At 34.5% G+C, this 23,506-nt stretch overlaps 3 protein-coding genes and 1 long non-coding RNA gene across 23 annotated transcripts in view; 2 read left to right on the top strand and 2 right to left on the bottom strand.

Moving 5' to 3' along the window:
* The first annotated feature begins 583 nt into the window (after nucleotides 1-583).
* Nucleotides 584-8,423, top strand: LOC107011912. 18 transcript variants are annotated; one of them, XR_003576836.1, is made up of 12 exons: nucleotides 584-741; nucleotides 924-1,035; nucleotides 1,139-2,659; nucleotides 2,866-3,418; nucleotides 3,764-3,808; nucleotides 3,898-3,941; nucleotides 4,026-4,119; nucleotides 4,367-4,904; nucleotides 6,239-6,324; nucleotides 6,679-6,770; nucleotides 7,253-7,424; nucleotides 8,021-8,423. It is a non-coding gene; the product is annotated as an uncharacterized LOC107011912 (long non-coding RNA). The 18 variants fall into 18 exon arrangements; XR_003576833.1 differs by having other exon boundaries at nucleotides 1,139-2,968; nucleotides 3,086-3,418; XR_003576841.1 differs by having other exon boundaries at nucleotides 1,139-3,212; nucleotides 3,380-3,418.
* Nucleotides 8,424-8,533: 110 nt separating this feature from the next.
* Nucleotides 8,534-12,279, bottom strand: LOC107011911 (protein spinster). The gene is made up of 4 exons (XM_015211595.2): nucleotides 11,772-12,279; nucleotides 9,945-10,568; nucleotides 9,641-9,822; nucleotides 8,534-9,535 (listed from the first exon to the last, which is right to left on the bottom strand). Exons 1-4 carry the CDS (start codon nucleotides 11,855-11,857, stop codon nucleotides 8,937-8,939), a joined length of 1,491 nt encoding a protein of 496 aa, XP_015067081.1. The 5' UTR covers nucleotides 11,858-12,279; the 3' UTR covers nucleotides 8,534-8,936.
* Nucleotides 12,280-17,033: 4,754 nt separating this feature from the next.
* Nucleotides 17,034-18,780, top strand: LOC107010528 (anthocyanidin 3-O-glucosyltransferase 5). The gene has a single exon (XM_015209817.2). It carries the CDS (start codon nucleotides 17,160-17,162, stop codon nucleotides 18,630-18,632), a length of 1,473 nt encoding a protein of 490 aa, XP_015065303.1. The 5' UTR covers nucleotides 17,034-17,159; the 3' UTR covers nucleotides 18,633-18,780.
* Nucleotides 18,781-19,602: 822 nt separating this feature from the next.
* Nucleotides 19,603-23,506, bottom strand: part of LOC107008985 (aminopeptidase P1-like) — a 5,249-nt gene continuing 1,345 nt past the window's right edge. For 2 of the 3 annotated variants that reach the window (XM_027914987.1, XM_027914988.1), the window contains exons 3-11: nucleotides 23,064-23,130; nucleotides 22,311-22,445; nucleotides 22,134-22,213; nucleotides 21,414-21,468; nucleotides 21,115-21,326; nucleotides 20,969-21,040; nucleotides 20,422-20,546; nucleotides 19,987-20,180; nucleotides 19,603-19,902 (exon numbers count right to left, since the gene is read on the bottom strand). In XM_027914987.1, coding sequence (XP_027770788.1) covers nucleotides 21,207-21,326; nucleotides 21,414-21,468; nucleotides 22,134-22,213; nucleotides 22,311-22,445; nucleotides 23,064-23,130 — 457 coding nt within the window. In that variant the 3' untranslated portion in view covers nucleotides 19,603-19,902; nucleotides 19,987-20,180; nucleotides 20,422-20,546; nucleotides 20,969-21,040; nucleotides 21,115-21,206. The remainder of the gene's footprint in view (nucleotides 19,903-19,986; nucleotides 20,181-20,421; nucleotides 20,547-20,968; nucleotides 21,041-21,114; nucleotides 21,327-21,413; nucleotides 21,469-22,133; nucleotides 22,214-22,310; nucleotides 22,446-23,063; nucleotides 23,131-23,506) is intronic. The other variant, XM_015208217.2, reaches the window with a different exon arrangement.

Below are 23,506 nucleotides of genomic sequence, written 5' to 3'. Positions count from 1 at the left end.
TAAGGTTCTTCGTATGACCCATATATAAATTGAAACAGAAAAAATATCAATGATCATACAGAAAATAGTACTTTGCGGTTTTACTTGTCATTGGAGTCATAAGGCAGCTGTGAGACTTTTGCCTAAGTTCTATATATATTTTTTTAAGAAATCTTTTATTATGTATGACATATTAATTTATAATGTCACAACTTATGATTTGAATTTTGAATCATAAATTTTACATTCTAAATCGATCTATAAAATTGCACAAAAAAAATATTATAAGTCATATACTATGATAATAAATTTCACATTATTAATAGTATATATTACGTTAGTATTAGGGGTATGTTTGAAAAACCATCTAATAGTATATGTTTAAATTTCAAAATAAATTTTGCAATAGACAAAACAGAATCTTTATAAATGATATCAAATAAAAATTTTATAATACATATTGATTTTTATTTTTTTAAAAAATATTAATTAATAAACATGCGTTCTTAAATAATATATTATTAAAAAAAGTTGATTTATATTTTCCGCGTGTATAAATAGACGTACTATCTTCTCCTTATTTCAAATTACAGAAGACCGGGGAACTTCATACGCTACTCTGCTGAAGTTGTACGCTACCGGCGCTTAACACTCCGGTGACGATGTACGATCAAAACTATTATGAACTTCATTCACTACCAGCGCTTAACTCTCCAGTGACGGCGATAATACCTACTGCCAAGATTCGCTACTCTTATCTTGGTAAATTCCAGAACTTGGAATTCTTGATTTAAGAAAAAATCAAGAAATTGTTTTCTTTTTGAAGTTACTACATTGTTCATATTTTGAGGAACTAAAGAAATTGAATTTTTCAAGAATATGTTAGCATTGTAAATATCAAGAAAAATCAAAGAAAAGTGAATTGTTTTTTTTTAAGCTTTTAGGGATGTGGTTAGCATTAAGGAAATTGCATCATTCTGCAGAGGCCATCTGGTCGGAGCTTCCCCGGCAATCATCTCATCAATGTGATCAATTTTTCACCCCAGGTGATGTAAGGTAATGTTATCAAAAATTTTGAGAGGGTTAGGTCTCTTTATGATATTATTTATCTCAATCAAATATATTAGTTACTGGCACAACCTGATGTTTCTCTTTTCAGGCCAAGTGTGAAAATGAATCTTGTTAACAGCTAAAATAGCAAATTACAAGGTCAAGGGGAGTGCACAAGTACATGTGATGGGGAGTCAAAAGAAGGTAAACCATTCCTGCCCCTGTTCCTGACCTGAATAAGAGCTGAGTCTTTTCAGTTATTTATTTTCATTTCTTTCCCCTACTTTTCAAGATAATCTAGAATGCATTCGTATTAATCATGATAGTATTAGAGATTACAATGCCTCTTTTTGTCTTGGTAAAATGGAGGAGCTGAAAGACTTCTTCTGCTTTTTCTTCTTCCTTATAAAAATCATCTGTTTTACCTTCATTACAAGCATCAATACATTTACGCGAGTCCCCATCCACCCTAGAGGAAAGCATAGCTCTTGGTTGCAAATAATTCTTAAGATTCTCTTCACCATGAGAATGCATGTGTCAAATCATCTCAATCATAATAGAATTCAGAAGGACCTGAATTATAAACATCCCAGGGACCAAATCCCCCCTATACTGGCCATATCCTCTTTAGAGCTAGAAAGAGCATAAAAATTGAGATCAAACTTTGTTGAATTTGGGAACAAGCAGTCCACTTTTTCCAAATTAATTATGGCAGGGATCAAGAGAATATGTTCCATGTTTCCAAAATTATACGTAACAACAACTTCATTGAAGATTAACATCTTGAAACCTTGTCCCAGCAAAGGATCTGGTGGCAGAGGAGAGGTTCTGGACTAAAATAACAAAAATTTCAGTCTGTTCGCCGTAATCCATGATATGTTTGTCTTTATCCAGAATGTCCTTGGTTAATGAAGATTTTTCTGAATCTCCTGAAGAATCTTGACCTCTGCAATGTCTTGCTCTGAGTTTTTCACCTGGAGAAGTTCTCAAAATAACCTTTGATTTAAGACCCGGTTAACATCATCGGCTACTTCAAATTTAACACTATATTCATCTTCAAGGCTATTTTGTTTTTTTCTGTAGTACTTTTTAAAACTTAATACGTACATCACTATTAATAGATGATCCATCATGAGGATGGTGGAGGTTTTGTCTTCCGTGGAATTTCAATAAAACTTGTTTTCCGTGGAGCCTGATTAAACGGTTGGTTAGCACGGAACCTCAGGTGGTGGGTCTATGAGATTTTGGAATGAAATTTCCATATCATGGTGTTTCTTCTCAGCTCATAAGGTTAACTGATGCATGCAGCCACAACAGATTTCAATGCTTTTGGTGAAATTAGACATGACCTTCCACTTTTCTTATTTTTATTGCTCTCTGGTTTAACTCAAAATGGCAATCAAACATGTTCTCTGTTGAGTTGTAAACCTGTTGCTTGTTTGGCACTTCAAGTGGGTCTGTAAGAATTTGGAGAAAGTTCCATTTCATGGTGTTCCTTCTCTGTCTCATAAGGCTAACTGATGCTTGCAGCCATGACAGGTTCCTATGCTTTTGAGTTGATTCATGTTTTGAAAAGTTTAGTTTCTTTCCCACCCCTCATCGAACTCCCTTTTTTCGTGATATTACAAAGGTAATCCCTGTTTTTTTATTCTTATTACTCACTCTCTCTGTTTTATACACAATGAGATTTGGAGGTTTTCATTTATTGATGTTCAATCAAACATGTTGCCTCTTTCCTGCCAAGCTAAAGAACTGTTGCTTGGCACGGGACTTCATTTGGGTTTATGAGATTTTGGGAGAAGTTTCATTTTTTGGTCTTTCTTCTCTGTTTCATAGGCAAACTGATGCTTGCAGCCATGTTGGGTTTCCAAGCTTTTCAGCTGATCGTGTTTTGGCATTGCAAAGTTCAATTTCTTTTTGTCACTAAATCATTGTTTTGGTGAAACTATACGACTTCCTACTTTTCTTGTTCTTATTACTCTCTCTGGTATAACTCAAAAAGCAATTTAACATGTTCTGTCTTGAGCTGAATTTTTTGCTTGGCATGGCACCTCAGGTGGGAATATGAGATTTAAGAGAAAGTTTCATTTCATGATGCATCTTATCTGTCTCATAAGGCTAACTGATGCTTGCAGCGATGACAGATTTCTAAGCTTGTGAGCTGATTCGTGTCTTGGCTTTAAGTTCGGTTTCCTTTCCCCCTTCAGCAAACCATCCTTTTCGTGAAATTACACATGACCTTCCTCTTTTCTTATTCTTATTACTCTCTCTGCTCCTTTTTAAAAAACCATGACGATGTGTAGGTTTTCTCTTCCTTGGAAGTTCAATAAAAATTTGTATGATTTCACAGGGGTTGTTGAGAAGTTGGTTTCAAACAGCTTTGATGCAGGTACTTCCACGGTGAACTAACTTACTCTTTCAAAGTTTCAATATTCTTTATGATTTTACTAGGTATGTAGAGTTATTTTGATTAGTTATTGTAGCTGAAGTTGAGTTGGAACATACATATTGGTGCCTCGATACTTATAGCCCAGCTTATGGAGACAATAAATGTGACTGTTTCTTTCGTCTTCTGTTATGCTTCCTTTTCATCGCCATTTTAACTATGGTTTCGTATGATTTCTTTACACCTGCGACATCAAAATACTGCCATTCAGATGATATGCATGCCTTCCCAGCAAGCTTTGGCCTTTCACAAGAGGCTCTGAGCCCTATTTCTGATGTTTCTTTGTAGGAATTGTTACCATGGGAGGCCAAATGGATATTGTAAGGTTAGGAGGTAAAGTTCTTTTGAGTTTTAGTAAGAAGTGTCCATTAGGATAGGTATACAACTACTAACCTGGTTTTTGTTTTGGCCATTGTTTACAGGACAACAAGTGTTTTGTACGTTGAATTGACGATTGGTACAAAAGGTAATTTTGTATAAGCCTACCTGACACATGAGTTGTTTGTTGTTTGCAAATAAGAGAATTTCTTGGGTTTTTGTTTTTTTGCAGTAATTGTTCATGATGTATTTTACGACTGACCAGTTCGAAGGAAGCAAATGCACTCCGAACACTTCTAGTTTCCTCACAATCAAACAAGTAGAAAGTATGATTTACATATTTCTTTTTCTAAACTTGTACTTTGATATGATTGATCTTTTGGTTTGCTTATATAATTCTGAAGTCCAAGTATAGGGTCTTGCATTCTCCGAAACATCTCTACTAAGAATTTCTCTTGCGCATCGTTTTGTGTCCTGCAAAATTGTTGATATTGAAAGGTTCATCTTTGATACACTAGCTAATTTAAGGATATTTCCTGTCTGGTTTCTTAGATTTTGTTCATTTGCATGCAGTGAGGATGACCTGGTTTGCACACGTGCTTCTCCTTGTCCTTGCCGCTGTTGTCCAGTGGGTTTGGGATTCATCTGGATTCCCTTAAAAATTGAATCCAAGCGCTGGTTCATTCAAGTTTTCAGGATGCCTCTCAGGTCCTGATGTTTACACAATGAGGGTATACATGCCCAAATTGATGGATAAAGAGATGTGATAAGTCATCTTCTCTACACGTTGTTTCCCTAACAACCACGGATTAATTTGCAGGTCCTTCAGTATTTCATTATCCACTTATTTTAGTATGTTGTCAGGAAACAGAAACCTAATCTTTGGTTAATATTCACTATACTGGATGCTTGTTTTTGTACGATGTCTTTGTTTTCCTTGACCTCCGTAATGCAAATATCAATTCAAGATTTGTTTCCAAAGGACCAATAAATAAATTACTTAACAACATAGCTATGAGTTTTGACAGTGCATCTGACATCGAGAAGCAAAATAGATCTCAGATATATCCACTGTTTTTGGAAGCCTTCAAAGACATTTGTGGAATTTAAGGTGAGACTTTTTGTTGGGATTTATGTTTTAATATGGTTTGGGGTTGGGAAACGAATGTGGGTCTTTGGATATGTTTTTATAGAATTGTTTGTGTTAGGGTTTGTTTTGTGAGAATTGGTTTGGGATGTTTTCTGGAAAAAAAATAATTGAAAATATCTCATCATTTTTTTCTGGAACTTCAATGTGGATGAAATTAATAGGTTAAAACTGGCTACACGTCATTATTTATTACTAATCGTATAGGATTTCAAAGTATAAAGAGGACCCCTGACAAGGCAAGGCCCTTCCTTAACAGCTGTTCCCAGAGAACAATTAAAAACCACGTTTCTTGCTTCTTTTGGTTGTGAAACCAAACAGGCCAATGTTAACAAGGACAGGCCAATGCTCTCAATTTTAATGCTTGTTCTAAAGATGATATGGAGTAGGGCTGTGTATCGGCCGGTTCGGTTCGGTTTTGAAGTTTATCGGATTGGCTTATTAGTTATCGGTTTGTAGAGATGCTAAACCGTTATAGAAATTAAGATATTGGTTTATCGGTTATTGGTTTATCGATCTTTGGTCGTTATCGGTTCGGTTATCGGTTTAACCGTTAAGATTTGACACAAAAGAAAAAACATTGAAAATCACTTAGAAACAAGGTGACTAACCAAATAAACCATGCACTTGAGTTCACAAGTTACATCTTGCTCAAAAACAAACACTTTTACATTGTAGAATAATCAAGTATTTGAGACCACCAAAAATAAAAGTAGAAAATTAAACTCTAAGTCGAAAACTTTATATACAAAATGGTATAAATATTATTATTTAATTTACTATCGGGTTATCGGTTAACCCGTTAAGAAAAAACTTTAAACCGTTAAGAACCGATAACAAAAAAAACCAAAATTTTCATCAAAATCACTAAACCAATAACCCAATAACTTTTTTATCGATTCGGCTTATCGGTTTCGATTCGGTTTTGAACAGCCCTAATATGGAGAGTACAGGGGGACTTGATCTCTCTCTTGTTCTAACGAAATGAAGGAAATTCAAGAATTTGTTCAAGGATGTCCAAGTTCTTTTCTACGTTTTTTAGGGAGATGGGGAGCATCAGTGACAGGGGTTTACTTGTATTGACAACTCCGATCAAAACCCTAAACCCTAATTCAATTTTCTATCTATCTTGGTATTCTTCCATCCATTGAAAAAGAAAGAAAATTCATGAACTTGTTGGCTTTTTAAAGCTACTACATTGGTAATCAATTTGTTGGCATATTTTAATGAAATGAAAGAAATTCTTAAATTCAAGAAATATGTTCTTTTTTCTAAAAATTATGTTGTCATTCTTGCAGGATATGTTAAGGATGTTCAAACGGTTATCAACAACCTCGAAGGCCCCACTCTCACAGCTCAAAAAAAAGTTTAAATTATTAAGAAGGTGTGATTTATAGTAATTTGAATGAAGTAAGACAGACTTTCTCAAACGATCTCAGTGCCCTGAGATGGTCTAGTGTTTGACTTTGGTTGTTTCTTAAAAATGGAAAATTGTGCTAAGAGAAAAAAGGGGAATCTTTTCTGATTTTGTTAATGTTTTGATGATTAGTAGAGATTGGCTGCTGAGATCATCATAGTTAAGTGACTGTTCTTTTCGTGTTTATTATTCTTATAAGTAGTGTACTCCTAGTTTGAACTTTAACCCAGTTTCCACCAGGTATCTGTTGCTATAGGCAATGGGACCTGCAAAGTTAAGGTGAATGACTTTGACATTGATCTAATGCATTTTGATGTGCAGAAAGTTCTGCTCAATTTATTATTTTACTTCATCTTCTGAGGCTGTACTTTATTTCTCACGGAATGGACTGGTGTTGATGGGAGAAAGATATGGTAATGTTTTTGCTAAATGTTGGACTGACATCATCTTTTCTCTTGTATTCATACTGCTGTATATACGTTCTTTTGCCTGACAACTTGATGTTCATATCTTGGAATGGATGTTGTAGTCTATAGGATTGCATGCATTACAAAACTGATTGGCTGTTACAGTTTATGTTCATTAGTGTCCTTTTACAGATATTCTTATATTTACTATTTCGTGGTTTAACTTGTAATTGGAAAAACTAGTATGATGATGACTACTGTATGTTGAGCTCTTCTGATTATTTTTGGATACATATATTGGTGCTTAGGTACGTTTAGCCCAGCTTATGGAGACAGTATATGCTTCCTTTTTGTCTGTCCATTTTTATGATGCTTTCGTATGCTTGCTTTACACCAGCGACATCAAAATACCATAGTTTTGATGATTTGCATGCTTTCCCAGCCATTCAAGAAATCTTTTTTAAAACACTGCGTTGTTATTCTTGCAGCGTGTGTTGAAGATGTTTAAGAATTTGTTTTTACCTTTTGAGTGAGATGGGGAGCATTAAGTGAATGCCTAAGGCTTTGGAGCTCAATTCTGTCACAGGGGTTATCTTGTATTATTTCACAAGGGTTGTTGAGGAGTTGATTTTCAGCAGCCCAGATGCTGGTGCCACCAAGGTACTAATTTACCCTTTCAAAATTTCAATACTCCTTATGATTTTTCTAGGTATTGAATGGAAAGATGTGCAGTTGTTTTTGAAGACCTTACCTGCACAACTCTAAAAAATTTTAAGTAGTTTAATTATAAGACGTTGTGATTTTGTAGTATTTTGAATGAAAACACTCGTTGGACAGATTTTCGTGAACGCTTTCACTGGCCATGTTTCCTTTACATGGGCTAGTCTTTTTTGACTTCGGTTGTTTCTTAAAAATGGAAAATCGTGCCATGTAAGAGAATGGAGAATTATACGGTTCATCTATTTTGATTTTGTTAATGTTCTGAGGATCAGTAAAGATGGACTGCTGAGAACATCATATGTTCCTTAGTTTGCTATTTCTGATGGCTAGGGCATATGCTAATATCGATTTAAAGAGAAATATATGCCTCAACATACTTAAGAGAAGGTTGAAACCTGTTCTCAATATCAACACAATTAGCCATGGATTGTATCTTCGTTTCACGGTACATTATGGTTCTCAGCAACATCTTAGTTTGTCACATACATATGTGCAATAAATATAGAGTCACTTTATCCCATTCTATACCTGTGCAGGAACCAAACCATGAGGATCCCCTTAATCTCGAGGCTGCTGCTGTTGAGAGATAATCCCGAGTTTAAATAAAATGTGAAAAGGGCTATGCATTGTGGAACTGTAGTCAATATAAGCTTCACGCAATGCATGTAACCTATCCTCTGGTGCTGGTAATAGTGTTCCTGATCAGATGCTGTATCATTTTGAGGTTTGCTGGGTTGTATATGGTGTCTGCAAACTTGCAGTGCCATCTTATCTGAGTGTGTGATTTTAGCTTTAAGTTCTTTGACGTGTATCCATTGATGTATCTGTTATGCTGGCTGAACAGCATGTCATGAACAGAAAGTAAACAAATGGAATGGTTATATATAGATGAAAGAGCATTGCCTAAGAAGAAAACTCAACTATCTAAATTCCGTTTAAGAGAGTGGGATATTGACAAGATGTGGTGTTTGAGCTTTTCGTTTATATCATAATCTTCAACTTCAATGTCAAATATAGTACCAGCATAATCGTGGTAAGAGGATGCTATGTTAAAGTTCTGCAGCTTTCTTACTTCAAAAATGGCAGGATTTACATGTAAAAACATAGACAAACAGATAACCCTGTCAGTGTGCCAATGCCGAAGCAACTACTTCAATGTTGGAGTGCCTGATGCCAGGCAACATCAGCATCTATACATGTTTGAATTTTGAGTATGATCTGTTAGATGAGACAAGTGTAATGGAGACATAATCTGCCGCCCTAGTGCTAACCACCAAATGAAATATCTGCAAAATTAGAAGGGAAGAGTGTTGTTTTGGCCTACAGGCTGCAGCAGCATTTCATATAAGTGGTCATAGAAAGAAACTCCATATCCAAATGAGCTGAACTTGTCAGATGAGCCCAAAGATCCAAGAAGAATGAATAAACAAAGAACTGAAAAGCGTGGAATCGTCATATCATCTCTGTTTCTTTTGCAGCAGCAAGTCTTGCATTCTCACGATCCTGCTTGAATGTCCAATACAAAGGGGTGTAAAACAAGCAACATAAACCAAAAGGCACGGCCATCATTGAAAAGAGGCCTTTTGACAGCGCTAAAGCCTCCCTTGGAGATCCTAATATCGGATCAACAGATTTGGCATCATAACCGTACATTTTCTCAGCAAGAATCCCTACAATTGGAGCAGCAAAAGAAGAAAATGAACCCTCAAACGCACGATCAAAAGCATAAATCATGGTGCGGTGCTTTGAAGGCACCACTTCTGCAAACATGGGACCATTTGTAGCAGTAGCACACCAGCTGATTGTGAGGCCCATTATGAATAAAGTCACAGCAAATGTGGAATAGCTGCTTATAGACGGAGAGATAATTCGAAGAAGGAACCATGAGAATGGGATGCCCATAAAAGAACTAAATTGAGCACACATGACACGTCCTGTATGGGGGTATATTCGAGAAATTTTGTCTGCAACTACTCCACCAAAGAAGGATCCTAATGCGCATCCAGCAGCAAATAGACCGACAAGTGTGGCTGCACTATTATGATCAAAACCTGCATCAGAAGTTCATGATCACCGTTGATGCAGTTAACACAAACAAAATTTATATCAGCACAAGAAAACCCAACATGCTAATTCCTAAAAGAAGGGCCACTTACCGATTAATTCAAACCATAATGTAAAGAAAACAATGGCTGTCCAAGGTAGGGATCCTACAAGACCCTGCAAAACAATGAACTGAAACGTTTGGAGTTTGATGACAGTTCTCATGGCTGTCCAGGACTCCATCCAAATTGACACTGTATTGATATTTGAGTGTCCTTTCTCTATCAATTCATCCCTAGCATGAGAAAGGATAAAAAATAATAACACCAAACAGGATAAAAAATAATAACACCGAACAGTAGAAACTCTCAACAGCATAGGAAATGGAACAACTGATGAACATAAAGATGTATATACCTGTCAGACTGTTTTGAAATATCATGCTGGCCACTGCTTTTCTTCCTTGGGTCAACGACAAAAGAGAAGACAAGAAATCCTATAAAACAACTCAAAGTTGCCATCACGATGAAGGAAAAGCGCCATCCTGGTATGCCCCAGTATTCATGACCAGCCATAACTGTAGCTATAGCTCCACCTCCTATCCCACCCACAGTACCAATTAGATTAAGAAACCCAAATCCCGTCCCTCTGACTTCATCCTTATAGCTATCAGCTATGAAGGACTGCAAAGCAGGTATCACAATTGCCAGACCGAAGCCATTTACAGCTCTCCAGAAGCCAACCTGCAGAAAATACTTGCTCGCACCCACTGCACCGGTTGATAGGGCCCAGAAGAGGATACCAATTGCAAGAACCGTGGGTCGGTCATAATTTAAAACTAAAATACCTGCCACTGGAGAAGCAATTCCCTGCACAAAGTTCCTAATGAATGTGAGAAACCCAAGATCAGATGGTCCTGCTGTAAAAGCTTCACTGACTTCTTTATAAACAGCTGGAAGGAGATTCTCATCAGCGCGCTCCATTATAGCGGCCATGTTGATGATGATTAGGGAAATAGAGATCCCAAAAATTGTCCTTGTTCTGTATTGGGTCAATATATTAAAATCTGAAGTAGAAATGCTACACTAACACATATTATCTTCTTCCAAAAATCAAATGAATTGAAATATACGGAATTGTACATTGTTGGGGCTAAACAGTTTTTCAAGTTGGATTTTAATCAGCATATATTAGGAACTGAAACAAAGGGGATTGCATTTTCTGTGGAAGGAAATATCAGCTTGTTGTAAGATCAAAAATTTGATCAGCAGAAGGATAAGACTTGAATAAAGTTACAAAAAAATATTATTTTTCTCAAAGAAAAGACTTGAACAAAGTGCTTCTTGCAGCTGATTGATGTAACATTGTACAAGCCCTATCTGAAGTCAAAGAAAACATGCAATAGAAACCGCAGCCTTCAAACTGTGAGTTGCAAGCTGTTATCAACATGACACAGGACAACACTGCCTAATTGATCGAATATGGTGGCTATCAACATGTTCTCTAAAAAGTTGGAGTTTTCAGGAGGTGTTCAAACAAGAACGACAACTTAGACACGAAGTAAGAGAACATTCAAGCTAAAACTATTTTTCAAAGCAACAAACAGGAAAATGTATGATAACTAAGTAGCGTGTCAAACTGACGTACAAATGAGTGATTAATAAGAGGTCCAGATTCAAAGTTTCAGCTAGTATCAAGAGGATCCATTTTTGTCCATCTCAGTGTAGTTCAAAATGAGAATAATGATGCTTTCTATAACAGCACTCAAAGTGAATGTCGATCAGTCCCATAAATTCCATCAAATGAGCAGTTTCATTGACTACTAATTGACAAAACATCAAATCTTACTGCGCAGTACAACATGTTCTACTCTGAGGAGGAGAGGTGTGAAAGCTTATAACATTGAAGAAACAGGAAAGACACACGGTGACTAACTAAATGCTGAAATAGGTTCCCTTGCTCAAGGTAAATTTTTTAAAACTCAAAAGGTCTTGTAATTTGACAAGTTCGTCAAAATTTCATAAATTAAATCTCTTTTTGCACTTAGGTCATTCATTTGCATCAACTTCAACTCAACTTTTTGCAGGTAAGAGATCAATGTAAGTCTTTTAAACTTTAAAATATTCTATCCCTGTAAAGTCAACACCAAAAGCTGTAAGGTTGATATATAAATTGAAACAATGAATCCTAAAACCCATAAAGAAAATACGAATAATTGAAGTTGCAATAAAAGTGAAATCTGACCTCATGGTGGAAAGGTGGCTGGGAAGCAGAGATTTAGGTCGAAAAACAGAAGAAGGTAATCTTGAAGCTCTAGCGCTTAACCCCATCAATCCCAAAGGAAAAAAGGTCAACCTTTTGCTGGCCCTTCTCCTTCTGGGGCACTAACTTGCCATTCATTCAACGTGGCTCTGTTTATTTGCTGCAAGATTCCACTTTTAGACAACCCCAGATGAAGATTTGAGATCTACTTACCATACAATATACATACAATCATCAAACGTAAAGAATATGTGATAAGATTCAGTACAATTTTTGTTATTATTATGAGTAAAAATCTGGATAATAACAAAGATGGAGGGATGTTTTGGTGGGCGATGAGTTTGGTAATAATGGATTAGAAATGGTAACGGATCAAACAGATAATGTAAGCAAATCCTTAATTAACAAAAAAAAAATATTGGATTCTAAGGCCAGACGTGTAATAGACTAAAGGGTGTCTACTTCTTATTTGACATTTGGGACATTCTATAACTGCACTCATTAAACGACATTTTAATAGACCATACGATTTAAATTAGTTAGGTTACAATGCAGACATGGGATGAAGCACCAATTAATTTATTTATTTTGAAAATTATACTAGTTTTAAAAACTTTATATTCAATCAACCTAATTATATGTTTGTCATTGATGTTGAAAACACTTATTTGAAAAGAATTAAGTGGTTGGCAAACATGGAAAACTACTTTTAAATGGATACAGAAGCAATTTTTCTGCTTCTGGGAAAAAAATTAAAACTTTCTGTTTCTTTAAAAAATACTTTTTAATGGAAAAAAAAGAAATGCATCCTGAATTATCGTAAACGGTATGTAGATACACTCCGTTATATTTTTGGGACATTAGTATAATTACCGTCCAAAATCTAGAGCATATATATCCTTTATACTTAATTCTTTTGAGCTTGATACCAAACTCAATTCTTTTGAGCTCGAATCATGAGTAGTCCTTCGAGCAAGATATCAAAATTTAGTTCTTTTGAGCTTAAATTTAATTTAACTCAACAAGACTCATTTGAAATTTCTTTCAAAGTTTCAAAACTTCAATTTGTAGAATTTTGTTCACAACTTCAAATCATATGAGGTTTTGAACATAGATTCAAAAAAACTAGGTGACAAAGATCTAATGTCAAAAACAACTACTAAAACACTAATCAGAGTAAATTTTTGAAACTTTGGCATTGTTTCATTCTTTTGGAATATATTTTTAATAAGGTGAATTTTTTTAACTCTAAAGATGATTTTAGAATTTTCATTTTTTTAAAAAAAATTAATTAATAATGTAGCCGAAAATTGAAATGATTTCATGAAGAATTAAAAATGTTTAAAAATTGGGACTTGTTTATGTTCTTGATGTGTTTTTTAAGGAGGAAGAAGAAGAAAAAAGAGTACTTTAATCCAAAAAAACTTAAACTGAAAAGTGTTAAACTATGTTTAGGAGCGTAAAAATGATTTTGCAAAATTGAAGCTAAAAAAAGGCATGAATGAGCTTTTTTTTTAACAAATTAATATCATAAATGAGATTTTTTTTTAAAGTTTGGTAACATATTTAAGTCTTTTACTTTATATCAATTAGAGCATGACTAACTGTTTTGCTACATCAATTTAATCAAGCCTACAACAACAACAAATATGTAATGTAATTCTACATATAAGTATATTCTTGAGAGGATTACTGAAATTGCTAGTGATTTCAAACATATCCTTCAAAATAATGCATCCTTCATATTTGATGCATTGTGCAGATCACTCTCTAATTTCATTATCAAAGTCTATTAGCTATGGGGGATAACAAATAAAATTACAAAGTAAAGATTTTTTGTTTTCTATATTTTGAGGATAAAGATGATATGCATGTATAATTTGATGTTTGGTGATGCTAAGAAATTGATATGAATTTTATTAAAGGAGTTTAAAAGTTGAAAATGTACACAAAAATTGCAGCTAAGTATAAGATTAGTGTTAACATGCTAACTTTTAACTCGTTTTATCATGCCTTTCTTCCAACTTTAATCAAACTAACAACCTTAGAGGAAAATTGAACTCCATTGACTATACTAAACTAAAAACACTTTGAAAATTTTGTGGATTTTCAAAAAGTGAGAGAGAACTAAAATCAATTAAAAATCTAAAATGTTACTCTTTTCTTTTTTCATTGTTGAGAGTGTATTCTATGTGTTCTAATTTATTTATATGATAGTTTGACACAATGTTTTAAAAGACTATGTTGAAACTCGCCGTGGGACTGGGCTCTAGCAAAACCTCTCGAGACTCAAGTGTGGAGTTTAGTTTTGTAAGGCTTACGCCCTAAGCGCTTGACTATACGCTTTAAGCACGCCTAACGCTTGGGACTCGCCTAATAAAACTTACAGAAATTATGCATTAACATTGTTGACCCTTATTATTCTTGAATAAATGAATGATACTTAATAATTTTTTATCTATAGAGATAAGAAGATTGAGAATAACTCCAAATAACAAGTTGTCGTATCACATCTTCACTATTTGGTAACACCACGAAGGTGATTATTTAGTACGTAATGTTTCTTTTAAAAAGACGTAGCGAAATTTACTTTTTCACTTATCATTGATCTTTATGATTTTGTCATGTCTCAAAATTATCATATTTTATTTAGTTATTCGAAAGTAATTTTCTTTTATTCATGATGGAGTGATGCTTTTATTATAGGGCAACTTTCACATTTAGCAAACATAAAATTCATATTTGTATGCTATAGCAAAGTTTGCATAATTGCACTCCGTAGCAAACATATATATGTTTAATTCGCTATACATATAAAATTGAAGCGAATTATATAAAACGAAGTGTATAAAACGAGAAAGAGAAAGAGACTTGGGCAGAGAATTGTATAAAACGAAGTGTATAAAACGAATTGTATAATTATAAGTGTATAGAAACGATTATATACAGTTTGAATTTGTATAAAATGAGAAAGAGAGAAAGACAAAAGAGACTTGGGCAGGGAATATACAGTTGAATCAAATTGTATAAAACGAGAAAGAGAGAAATTATATACAATTTGAATTTGTATAAAACGAGAAAGAGAGAAAGGCAAAAGAAACTGGGCAGGGGAGTATTTTTATTGTATAATTATAAGTGTATAGGACGAAAATATATGTATTTGCATGTGTATATACAATTTTCTCTCGCTTTATACAAATAGAAACACAATTTATGCATTTTTTTATGTTTGTACAACTGAGAGAGGCGAGGCTGGAGAGCGATATTAGGGAGAGTTGCGAGCGAGATCTGGGAGAGGGGAGAGAGGGGAATAAAAATATATGTATTTATATAATTTCCTCTCGCTTCATACAAATAGAAACATATTTTATACACTTGTGTTTGTATAAAAGTGAGAGATAGCGAGTGAGAGATGGAGCGAGAGAGGAGAGTGGCGAGCGATAGTTTGAGGGAGAGAGGTGACTGACAAACAGTTTGCTACGGAGCACAATTAAATCAAAGGGTGGTTAAAGCAATTAATTTGATTTATTAGTTTGTCATTATAAACAATTTTTCCTTTATTAGAATAGTAGTAAGTTTTATTGATTATTTTCTTCTAGGGGGTAAATTGTATTGTATGATAAATTTTTGTTATTAGAAATAATGACTCTTTTATTATTAGAAAGTCAAGATATTAGATTATTTATACTTGTATAATCATGTTAGAAGTTTTATTTATGAGTTTCCTTAATCATTGTTTGTAATTATTTTCAAACAGTTGATGTATTTTTATATTGTTTTGTTATTGTATTATTATACTATCTCGTAAATTAAAAATTTAGAAATTCATAGGGCTCACGCCCCACGTTTTGAGGCTTACACATCGTCCTATACTAAGTAAAACGCTCCGCTTCACGTCCTATCTTTTAAAGCACTGATTTGACATGACACAAATTTTATTTTATTTTTTGAAAAATCTATGAATCTTGTAATCTTAAAATCCTAAAATCTTTATTGGATAAATGTTTCTGTTGGTCTATAACATTAACGTGAACTATAAATTTTAGAAAGTTTTAAACGATTTATCTTTAAATATTAAATTAAAACATCTTATTTTTAAAATATTAACATATAAAAAAGAATTGTCTAGTAAATTAAAATGTACGGAAATACTAAAATATTCAGTAAAAAATTAAACAATTTTAATGTTGGTACCCAAATGGGTAAGACCTAAAACACACGTTTTACCCTTTAGCCTGCCATGTCAAAATTATATAATTTCCACAAAAAAAAGAAAAAAGAAAAAATAATAACAACTCTTTATTGGGCATCGTATAACATCATATCCTAGATTGCAAGTGTTATTAGTTTGAGTCAAAACTCTCCTCCGTCTTATAATAATTAATAGAAATTTTTGTTTCTTGGGGAAATGGAAGACATTGTTGGATATTTTAAATTAATTTGAGACATTAGTTTAAGAAATAAGCACTTATGTCATTAAGTTGATGACTAATGTCGATATTTTATTGATTTCTGTATTTTCTAATTACTAGAAGAAGGCTTGTTTAATCTTGGTAAAACATCTCTCTGTTGAAATAGTTTCTTAAAACAGTGCCTAACACGACTGAATTATTTTATATATATATAATTGTAGTAGTATATTCTAATTAATTCTTGTATTATTATTTTGATATTATAATTTTACCATCTATTATATATTTTGCAACAGCATTTGCTTAATTAATATATTTCCAAGTATGTTTCAAAATTTATGAAGTCGCATATGATTATAACTTTTGCAAAAAATATCTGACATATGTATATACTATAAATGTTTTTCAAATTTGAAATACCTCTTCAAAATAAAAAATGAATTGAAAAACATGTTAAATATTTTTTTTCAAATTTAAAATACAATTTTAAGACGACACTCATTTTTAAATCATTGAAATATTTTTATGGCGAAATAGACATTTTGGCTTCATAGATTGAAACAATGGATTGTCGTTTTATTTTTTTTAATTATATATAGTTAGTTAATAACTGTGAATTGTGAATGAATAACAAAAATAAAAATAAAATAGTACACCTAAAGAGTACTTAAAAACAATGCAACTTTATGGGACATTAGGTGTTGTTAACATCTTTCAAGGAACAAAAAATTGAATAAAAAGCACATTATGCATTAAAATATATCAATACTACACTAACCAATCACATGTTGCAAGTAAATACGTAAAGAAGTCATTAACAAGCATTTGCAAGTAAATACGTAAAGAAGTCATTAACAAACATTGCATGCTCTATAAATGAATATATATCTATCTACTCAATTTCATTTTCATTACCTTCATCTCATTTTATTCTCTAATACCAAAACTCACAATCACTATGGGTAGCTCAAAACAACTACTTCATATTGGTATACTCTCAAGTCCAGGCTTAGGCCACATTATCCCTGTAGTAACCCTCGGCAACCGCCTCGCCACCTTCCATAACGTCTCTGTTACTGTTTTTGTTATCACCTCCGGCAGCTCTGTAGCCGAAACTGAGATTCTCAAATCCGCCCATAAATCAAAGATGATTGATGTAGTTGAAATACCAGCGGTAGATATCTCCAACCTTATTGATTCCAACACAAAAACGGTCACTCAACTTTGCATGCTTGTGCGTGAAACGTTGTGTGTTGTTAAGTCTGTGATATTTGCAATGAAGCATCTCCTGGATGCTCTCATTGTTGATATTTTCACTACTGAAGCCTTGTCAATTGCCAAAGAATTTGGATTACCTAATTATGTTTATATTCCGACAAATGCATGGTTTACTGCTTTGACTGTCTACTGTCCGGTCCTTGACAAAGAAATTGAGGGTCAATATGTAGATCACAAGGAACCGTTGAAAATCCCAGGGTGCAAACCGGTTCGACCAGAAGACGTCAGCGATCCATTGCTGGACCGCAACGATCAGGTTTATCGCGAGTACTTGAAGGTACTTGGGATCGGGTTCTGTTTGTCGGATGGGATCTTGATGAACACTTGGGAAGACGCGGAGGCCGGTTCACTCAAAGCGTTAAGAGAAAATGAAATATTAAAAGCTATAGTGAAGTCACCGGTTTATCCGGTTGGACCATTGATTAGACCCGAACAACAAATCATTGATGGAGATGATGATGGTAACAATTCTGTCCTAAATTGGTTGGATAAACAAATTCCTAATTCAGTGCTATACATATCTTTCGGGAGTGGTGGGACCCTCTCGTCAAAACAGTTAACTGAGTTAGCTTTTGGGTTGGAGTTAAGTCATCAGAAGTTCATTTGGGTGGTGAGGCCACCGTCAGAGGATGGTGCAGACAAGTTATATTTCACAACTGGAGATCAGGGCGAGAACACTCCTGAGTACTTGCCAGAAGGTTTTCAAACACGGACCAAAGATTTTGGATTGGTGATTCAGATGTGGACGGATCAAACAAGAATCTTGAGCCACCCATCAGTCGGGGGATTTTTAACGCACTGTGGATGGAATTCTAGCATTGAGAGTATAACAAATGGTTTGCCAATGATTGCGTGGCCGTTATATGCTGAACAGAGACAAAATGCTACTATGCTTACGGAGGAACTTAGAGTGGCTGTTGGGCCAAAGGTATTGCCAACAAAGGAAGTGGTGGAAAGGGAAGAAATAGAGCAGTTGGTGAGAATGGTAATGCAATATAAAGAAGGAATTGAATTGAAGGAAAATGTGAAGAAATTGAAGATGAGTGCAGAGAAAGCACTAAGTATAGGAGGCTCCTCTCATGATTCAATGTGTCAAGTCCTCAAAGACATTGAGAAGAGATCAATACATGGTTGCAAGAACATTAAGGTGTGAGGAAACTATCTAAAAAGGGTAAGATAATGAGTGATTAGGGCTATATATACCCTAAAGTTGTCTATGTTTATTATGTGCTACTATAATTTACAGTATGCATGTTTCGAATAGAATTTACCACTATAATAAAGCAGTATCATTCAGTGAAGCTACTTTCCTTTGCAAGCAATCTTGAGATCAGTTAGAAAGTTGATGCGTGGTTGAAGGAAATTACTGAATTAAGAATATGCACTAGCACAAGCTAAAAAAGGTCGGTTCTTGCAATATTTTTTGAAAGAGGTTGGTTTGCATTTCCAATAATTTGAACATTATAAAAAATCGATCTCATCTATTGGTAATATTTTACATGTTTATTGAAATCTAAAACATGAGAGACCAATTTGATCATTCTTCCAAAGAGATCTAAAATAATACTTTATTTAGAGATGCCTATCATATCATAATACTTTGTTACACGTGCTTTTCGTCAGAGGTGCCCATCTAGAATAGTTCACATGCTTGAAATAAAGCTGGTGGACAATATCTGGGCGTGAACGTAAACTGTGAAGATGACATTTAACTAATTCAAGTGTTCTCACAAATACCGGTATGATCAGTATATCTATTCGCTGATTGTCAAAAGTATAAACAATGTGTTTGACTAAGCTCGTTAAAAGTGATTAGATATAATAATTTTGATCAAAATATGAAAAAAAATTATATTAACCTTTAACTCGTCTTGTCATGCCCGGCATGGCAAAAAACAAAATTAATCTTAATCCATCCGTTTACACTAGGGAATCGAACCAACAACCTTAGATAAATTGAACCCACTAAGCTAAGATTCCCAGCTATTTCAAGATGATTGATCATTAATAGGATACATACGCATAAAGTTTTTAATTTGACCTTTAAATACGACTTTTAGTCACGTAGATAAGTATTTATTAAAATTTATGAAGTTGCGTTTGACAATAATTTTTGTTAAAAGCTAAGGACTTTAAATTAGATTCCAGCTGTATGTTTACTCTTAGAAAACATTATGTGCCGTTGTTTGGAGATTTTATTTCAGAGTGGTGTAGTTGTTACCAATTAATGAAAGAGTTCAAAGATAATGGGAGTTGTATAGTGAGGGGAAGGAGATGAATAAAACAAGCGAGCGAGTTACGGTATAAACTCTGTCGAAACGCACCATAGACTTGTCGCATCTTCCTGATGTGCACCAACAGATCTCTCGAAATGTGCTGACCCCGTTTTGAATTCTTTCATCTCCACAAGGCAACAATAATGCCTGCACACGTTAACGCAAATACATGATTTAACTACATATGATGAAGGGCTTAAGCTGGAAAAGGATCAGTAGCCTTTGATTAACCTCAACTCCAATCCCCTAACAAATGAGGCATGTCAAGCTGCAATGGGTTCGGTAGCCTTCTTCAGCCATTCCATCTCACATGTATTCAGGTAAGGAGTAAGAATTTCCCTACATTTTGCATGGTATTCATTTAACCATTCAATCTCTTCAGGAATCAGAAGGCTCACGTCAATTAGTTTCCTCTGGTACGGTGCCTACATTAACAAACAAGATTCTTACCTTCATGACACATTACACTTCCAACCTATAGAATTATGAAGTAAGTGATAGTCAAAGTTTTAAAAAAGATACAAAAGGAAAAGGACAGAGAATGTCTTGCTTCCTCTTGGACTGCAAAAGTGCAACCGCACCACACACTTGTACATCTAGAACATCCAGGTAGATGCATATCACATATGTAAATAGACATAAAACATGGTGTTAACAAAAACATACCCAAGTTATATGCTCAAATGATAAGTAGCCCTTGTTGCCGAAGTTGAACTTCGTATTGCCCTCCTTGACAATAAGAACATTCTCTATTCTTATACCAAAGTTCCCGTCTTCATAATAACCAGGTTCTGAAAAATATATACCATATGAATGTTCAAACTCTGAAAAGCTGAAACAAGAAAACTATAAAGATGTGCAGAAGCAACTAGAAAAATAAAACTATTAGATTATTGAGCAAGCTGGACAACATGATGGTATGACGTGGTTTATCCTAATTTTATTGACAGGCCATTCTTTTACTAGTATATCTAGAAAAACATTACATTTCCCCTGATCATATCAGTTCTGTAAGTTGTAGATCTCCAGTAAGCAAATTCAGGACCGACTATGTTAGGATAGGATATTTACTAATGCACATCCTTCGTAAAGAAGCATGAAAAACCCACTAATCCATGTTAGGAGTGAAAATACATTCAAAAATGCAGAGGCATCAATCATGCTAAGGAAAAGTTTTACTTTATAACTCGTAATGTAAGAAGATGCTACCGACCATCTGTTACAGCCATTGAAACTTGTAGCGGCACATCCCGTGCAGATGCCCTGAAACTAATATTATGAGGTCCTGCCAAAAATAAATTAAATGTAAATATAAATTGCTCCTTACAAGTACCTCCATAATCATGATGGCAAGTTTACCTTCATGAACATTTAAGTAAGACCCGATCCCGTGTCCAGTACCATGCCTATAGTCAAGACCATCTTCCCACAAAGGAATTCGAGCAAGAATGTCAAGAGCTTGCCCTATCAAGAGTAGTCAAGCACAATGTTCTGATAAGCCAACTATCTTGGGCCACAGCATTTGAATGAAATGAAATGAAAATGGTAAGCATACGCCTCTGAATAATAGCCTGTGGATATAGGCATTCGTACATCTAACCACTGAAGAAAATTTAGAAAATTACAGACATCAAGTATCAAATTCCACAAAATCATACCATTGGTTCCGTTAGGAAACCTGGCGTTTCCCAAAGATATATGTCCTTTAAGAACCTACATAAAATAAAGTAACCTTTTAGCCATTAATGCAGTATTGTGACAAGGAAAGAACAAAAATTTCCAGTATAAGATTCTAAAGAATCAAATCACACAGAGTAAAACCAGCATAGAAGACAAACCTACATACATATATATAAAAAAAAAACTGTTCGAAGTATAGCAATCATTATCCTTTCTCAGTCACCCCTAAAAAGATAAAACCAGAAAAGAAAACCTTAAGAATAATGAAGGCAATTTACAGAAAAGTTTCGACTTACTGTTGCTTTGTTTACTCATAAGACAATTTTTTTTGCTCTACAATTTTTATGGATTTCAATCAACATTCATTGCAAAGAGAGAATTTCCCACAGGAAAGCATGTGTAATGCATGTATGTTAAGACTTGAATAAGAAGGATTACATGATAGAAGCACTGGGATAAAAGAGCTAGAGATCTATAGGATAATAATGCCTCCAATAGCTTCTCTAATCAAGGCTTAAATGGATTAATGCTTCTAGAATGATCTAAAGGAAGCGTGACCAAGTGTGGAAGGAGACTGGACATAGATAAGATCAGCAATAGTAATCTGAAATCAGAACTCTCATTATGAAATTTCACTCCAAATCGTGCATAGCCAACATGGTTTGGAATCATATAAATGCAGAACACTTTTCACATACCGCCGTGTAACTAGATTTTCATGTGGAGAAGGTTTTCCGAAATGAATAGTCTGTGTAATATCAGTTGTTCCATCCAGATACTTCAGCAACACCATCATATATATAGAAAGATCACATGTTAAATATAGAAGGATGCAAAGTAGCAATCCCGAATAAATGCTCTTAGTTCTCACATACCTGTGCTCCAGAATCGAATAGGTAAATACAATCTGGATCGAGTTCAGCACATGTTTCTGCCTCAGGTTTATAGTGGATAATGGCTGCATTTGAGCCAACAGAAGAGGTAGTTGGGAAACTTAATCCTCTAAAATGCTGCAGATGTAGAGGAGCAACATTACCCCATTACATTAAGATAATGGTGATCCTATTGTTGAGAAAACAAGATTCTTAATAATTTTGCAAACTTCAAGAAAGATCACAACCACCAGAAAACAAACCAAGCTGCACTTGTTGGAATAGCTCAAGGCAAAAACTTCTAGTTAATTGAAGCAACTAAACATATTATCCCGAGGTATCTTAAGTACTCCTGAATCCCGATACATGTTATTAACATTTTGATAATACATACTCGTACTTTTTACCTCCTCTTTTTTTTGCCACCCCTTATACTTGTCTATTTTTAAATTTCACTACACTCACTTTCAATGCGGATACAATAGAAAAATGATATTATTGTTCTTGTACATTTTAAAGAATAAAGATAGAGAAAATATGCCAGCGTGTAACTGGACAGAGCTCGAGTCGAAATCAGCATATCATGTGGTTCTGGAAACAACAACGTAGCAGTAAAACAGAGGCAACAAGCTGGAAATAAACTCTAGAGTCATCAGCTCACAACCTAGATGATGATAACTCATACATAAATAGAGTGATAAGAGTATCAGACAACAGATTTCATGCTAGATTTTTCATCAGAATACAACCATTTACCTCCTTTGATGCACGGAACTCCTCCAGCTTATCACTCACAGAGACTTCTGTTAGTCTTCTAGTCCCCCTAACATAATGAATTATTACAAGAGTAAGGTACAAAACATGGACCCACTACTAAGGAAAACAGTATAATATATCCCATGCTTCATAATAAGTTCCACAATAAATCACTTAATTATTGACTGAAGATCAGTAACTTGCAGAAGCTTCCTTCAGAAAATCAAGGGCCACTAAAAGTCTTGGCTCTATCTTAAGAAAACAAAGTCTTAAATTTTCAAATCCACACAGCCCACAAGAATAACCTTCTACACAGACAATAAATCAAGAAATCACTTCTTGGATAATGCATCTTCCTATCAACACAAGATGCCAGCTCTAATAGACTAATTCCTTTTTTCTTGGATCCTGAATTGGGGGGGTGGGGAGGTGTGGGGGGGGGG

This window comes from Solanum pennellii, chromosome 2, assembly GCF_001406875.1.
Source record: "Solanum pennellii chromosome 2, SPENNV200".
Taxonomy (NCBI): Eukaryota; Viridiplantae; Streptophyta; class Magnoliopsida; order Solanales; family Solanaceae; genus Solanum; species Solanum pennellii.
This window is presented reverse-complemented; position numbering and strand designations above follow the sequence as displayed.

What these genes read in the sequence shown, in the direction of transcription:
- LOC107011911 (XM_015211595.2), bottom strand. Translation starts at nt 11,857, where the DNA reads ATGGGGTTAAGCGCTAGAGCTTCAAGATTACCTTCTTCTGTTTTTCGA. An exon ending in AGCCACCTTTCCACCATGAG is followed by an intron (nt 10,569 to 11,771) that starts GTCAGATTTCAC and finishes GACCCAATACAG; the next exon opens with AACAAGGACAATTTTTGGGA. An exon ending in ATTTCAAAACAGTCTGACAG is followed by an intron (nt 9,823 to 9,944) that starts GTATATACATCT and finishes TTCTCATGCTAG; the next exon opens with GGATGAATTGATAGAGAAAG.
- LOC107010528 (XM_015209817.2), top strand. Translation starts at nt 17,160, where the DNA reads ATGGGTAGCTCAAAACAACTACTTCATATTGGTATACTCTCAAGTCCA.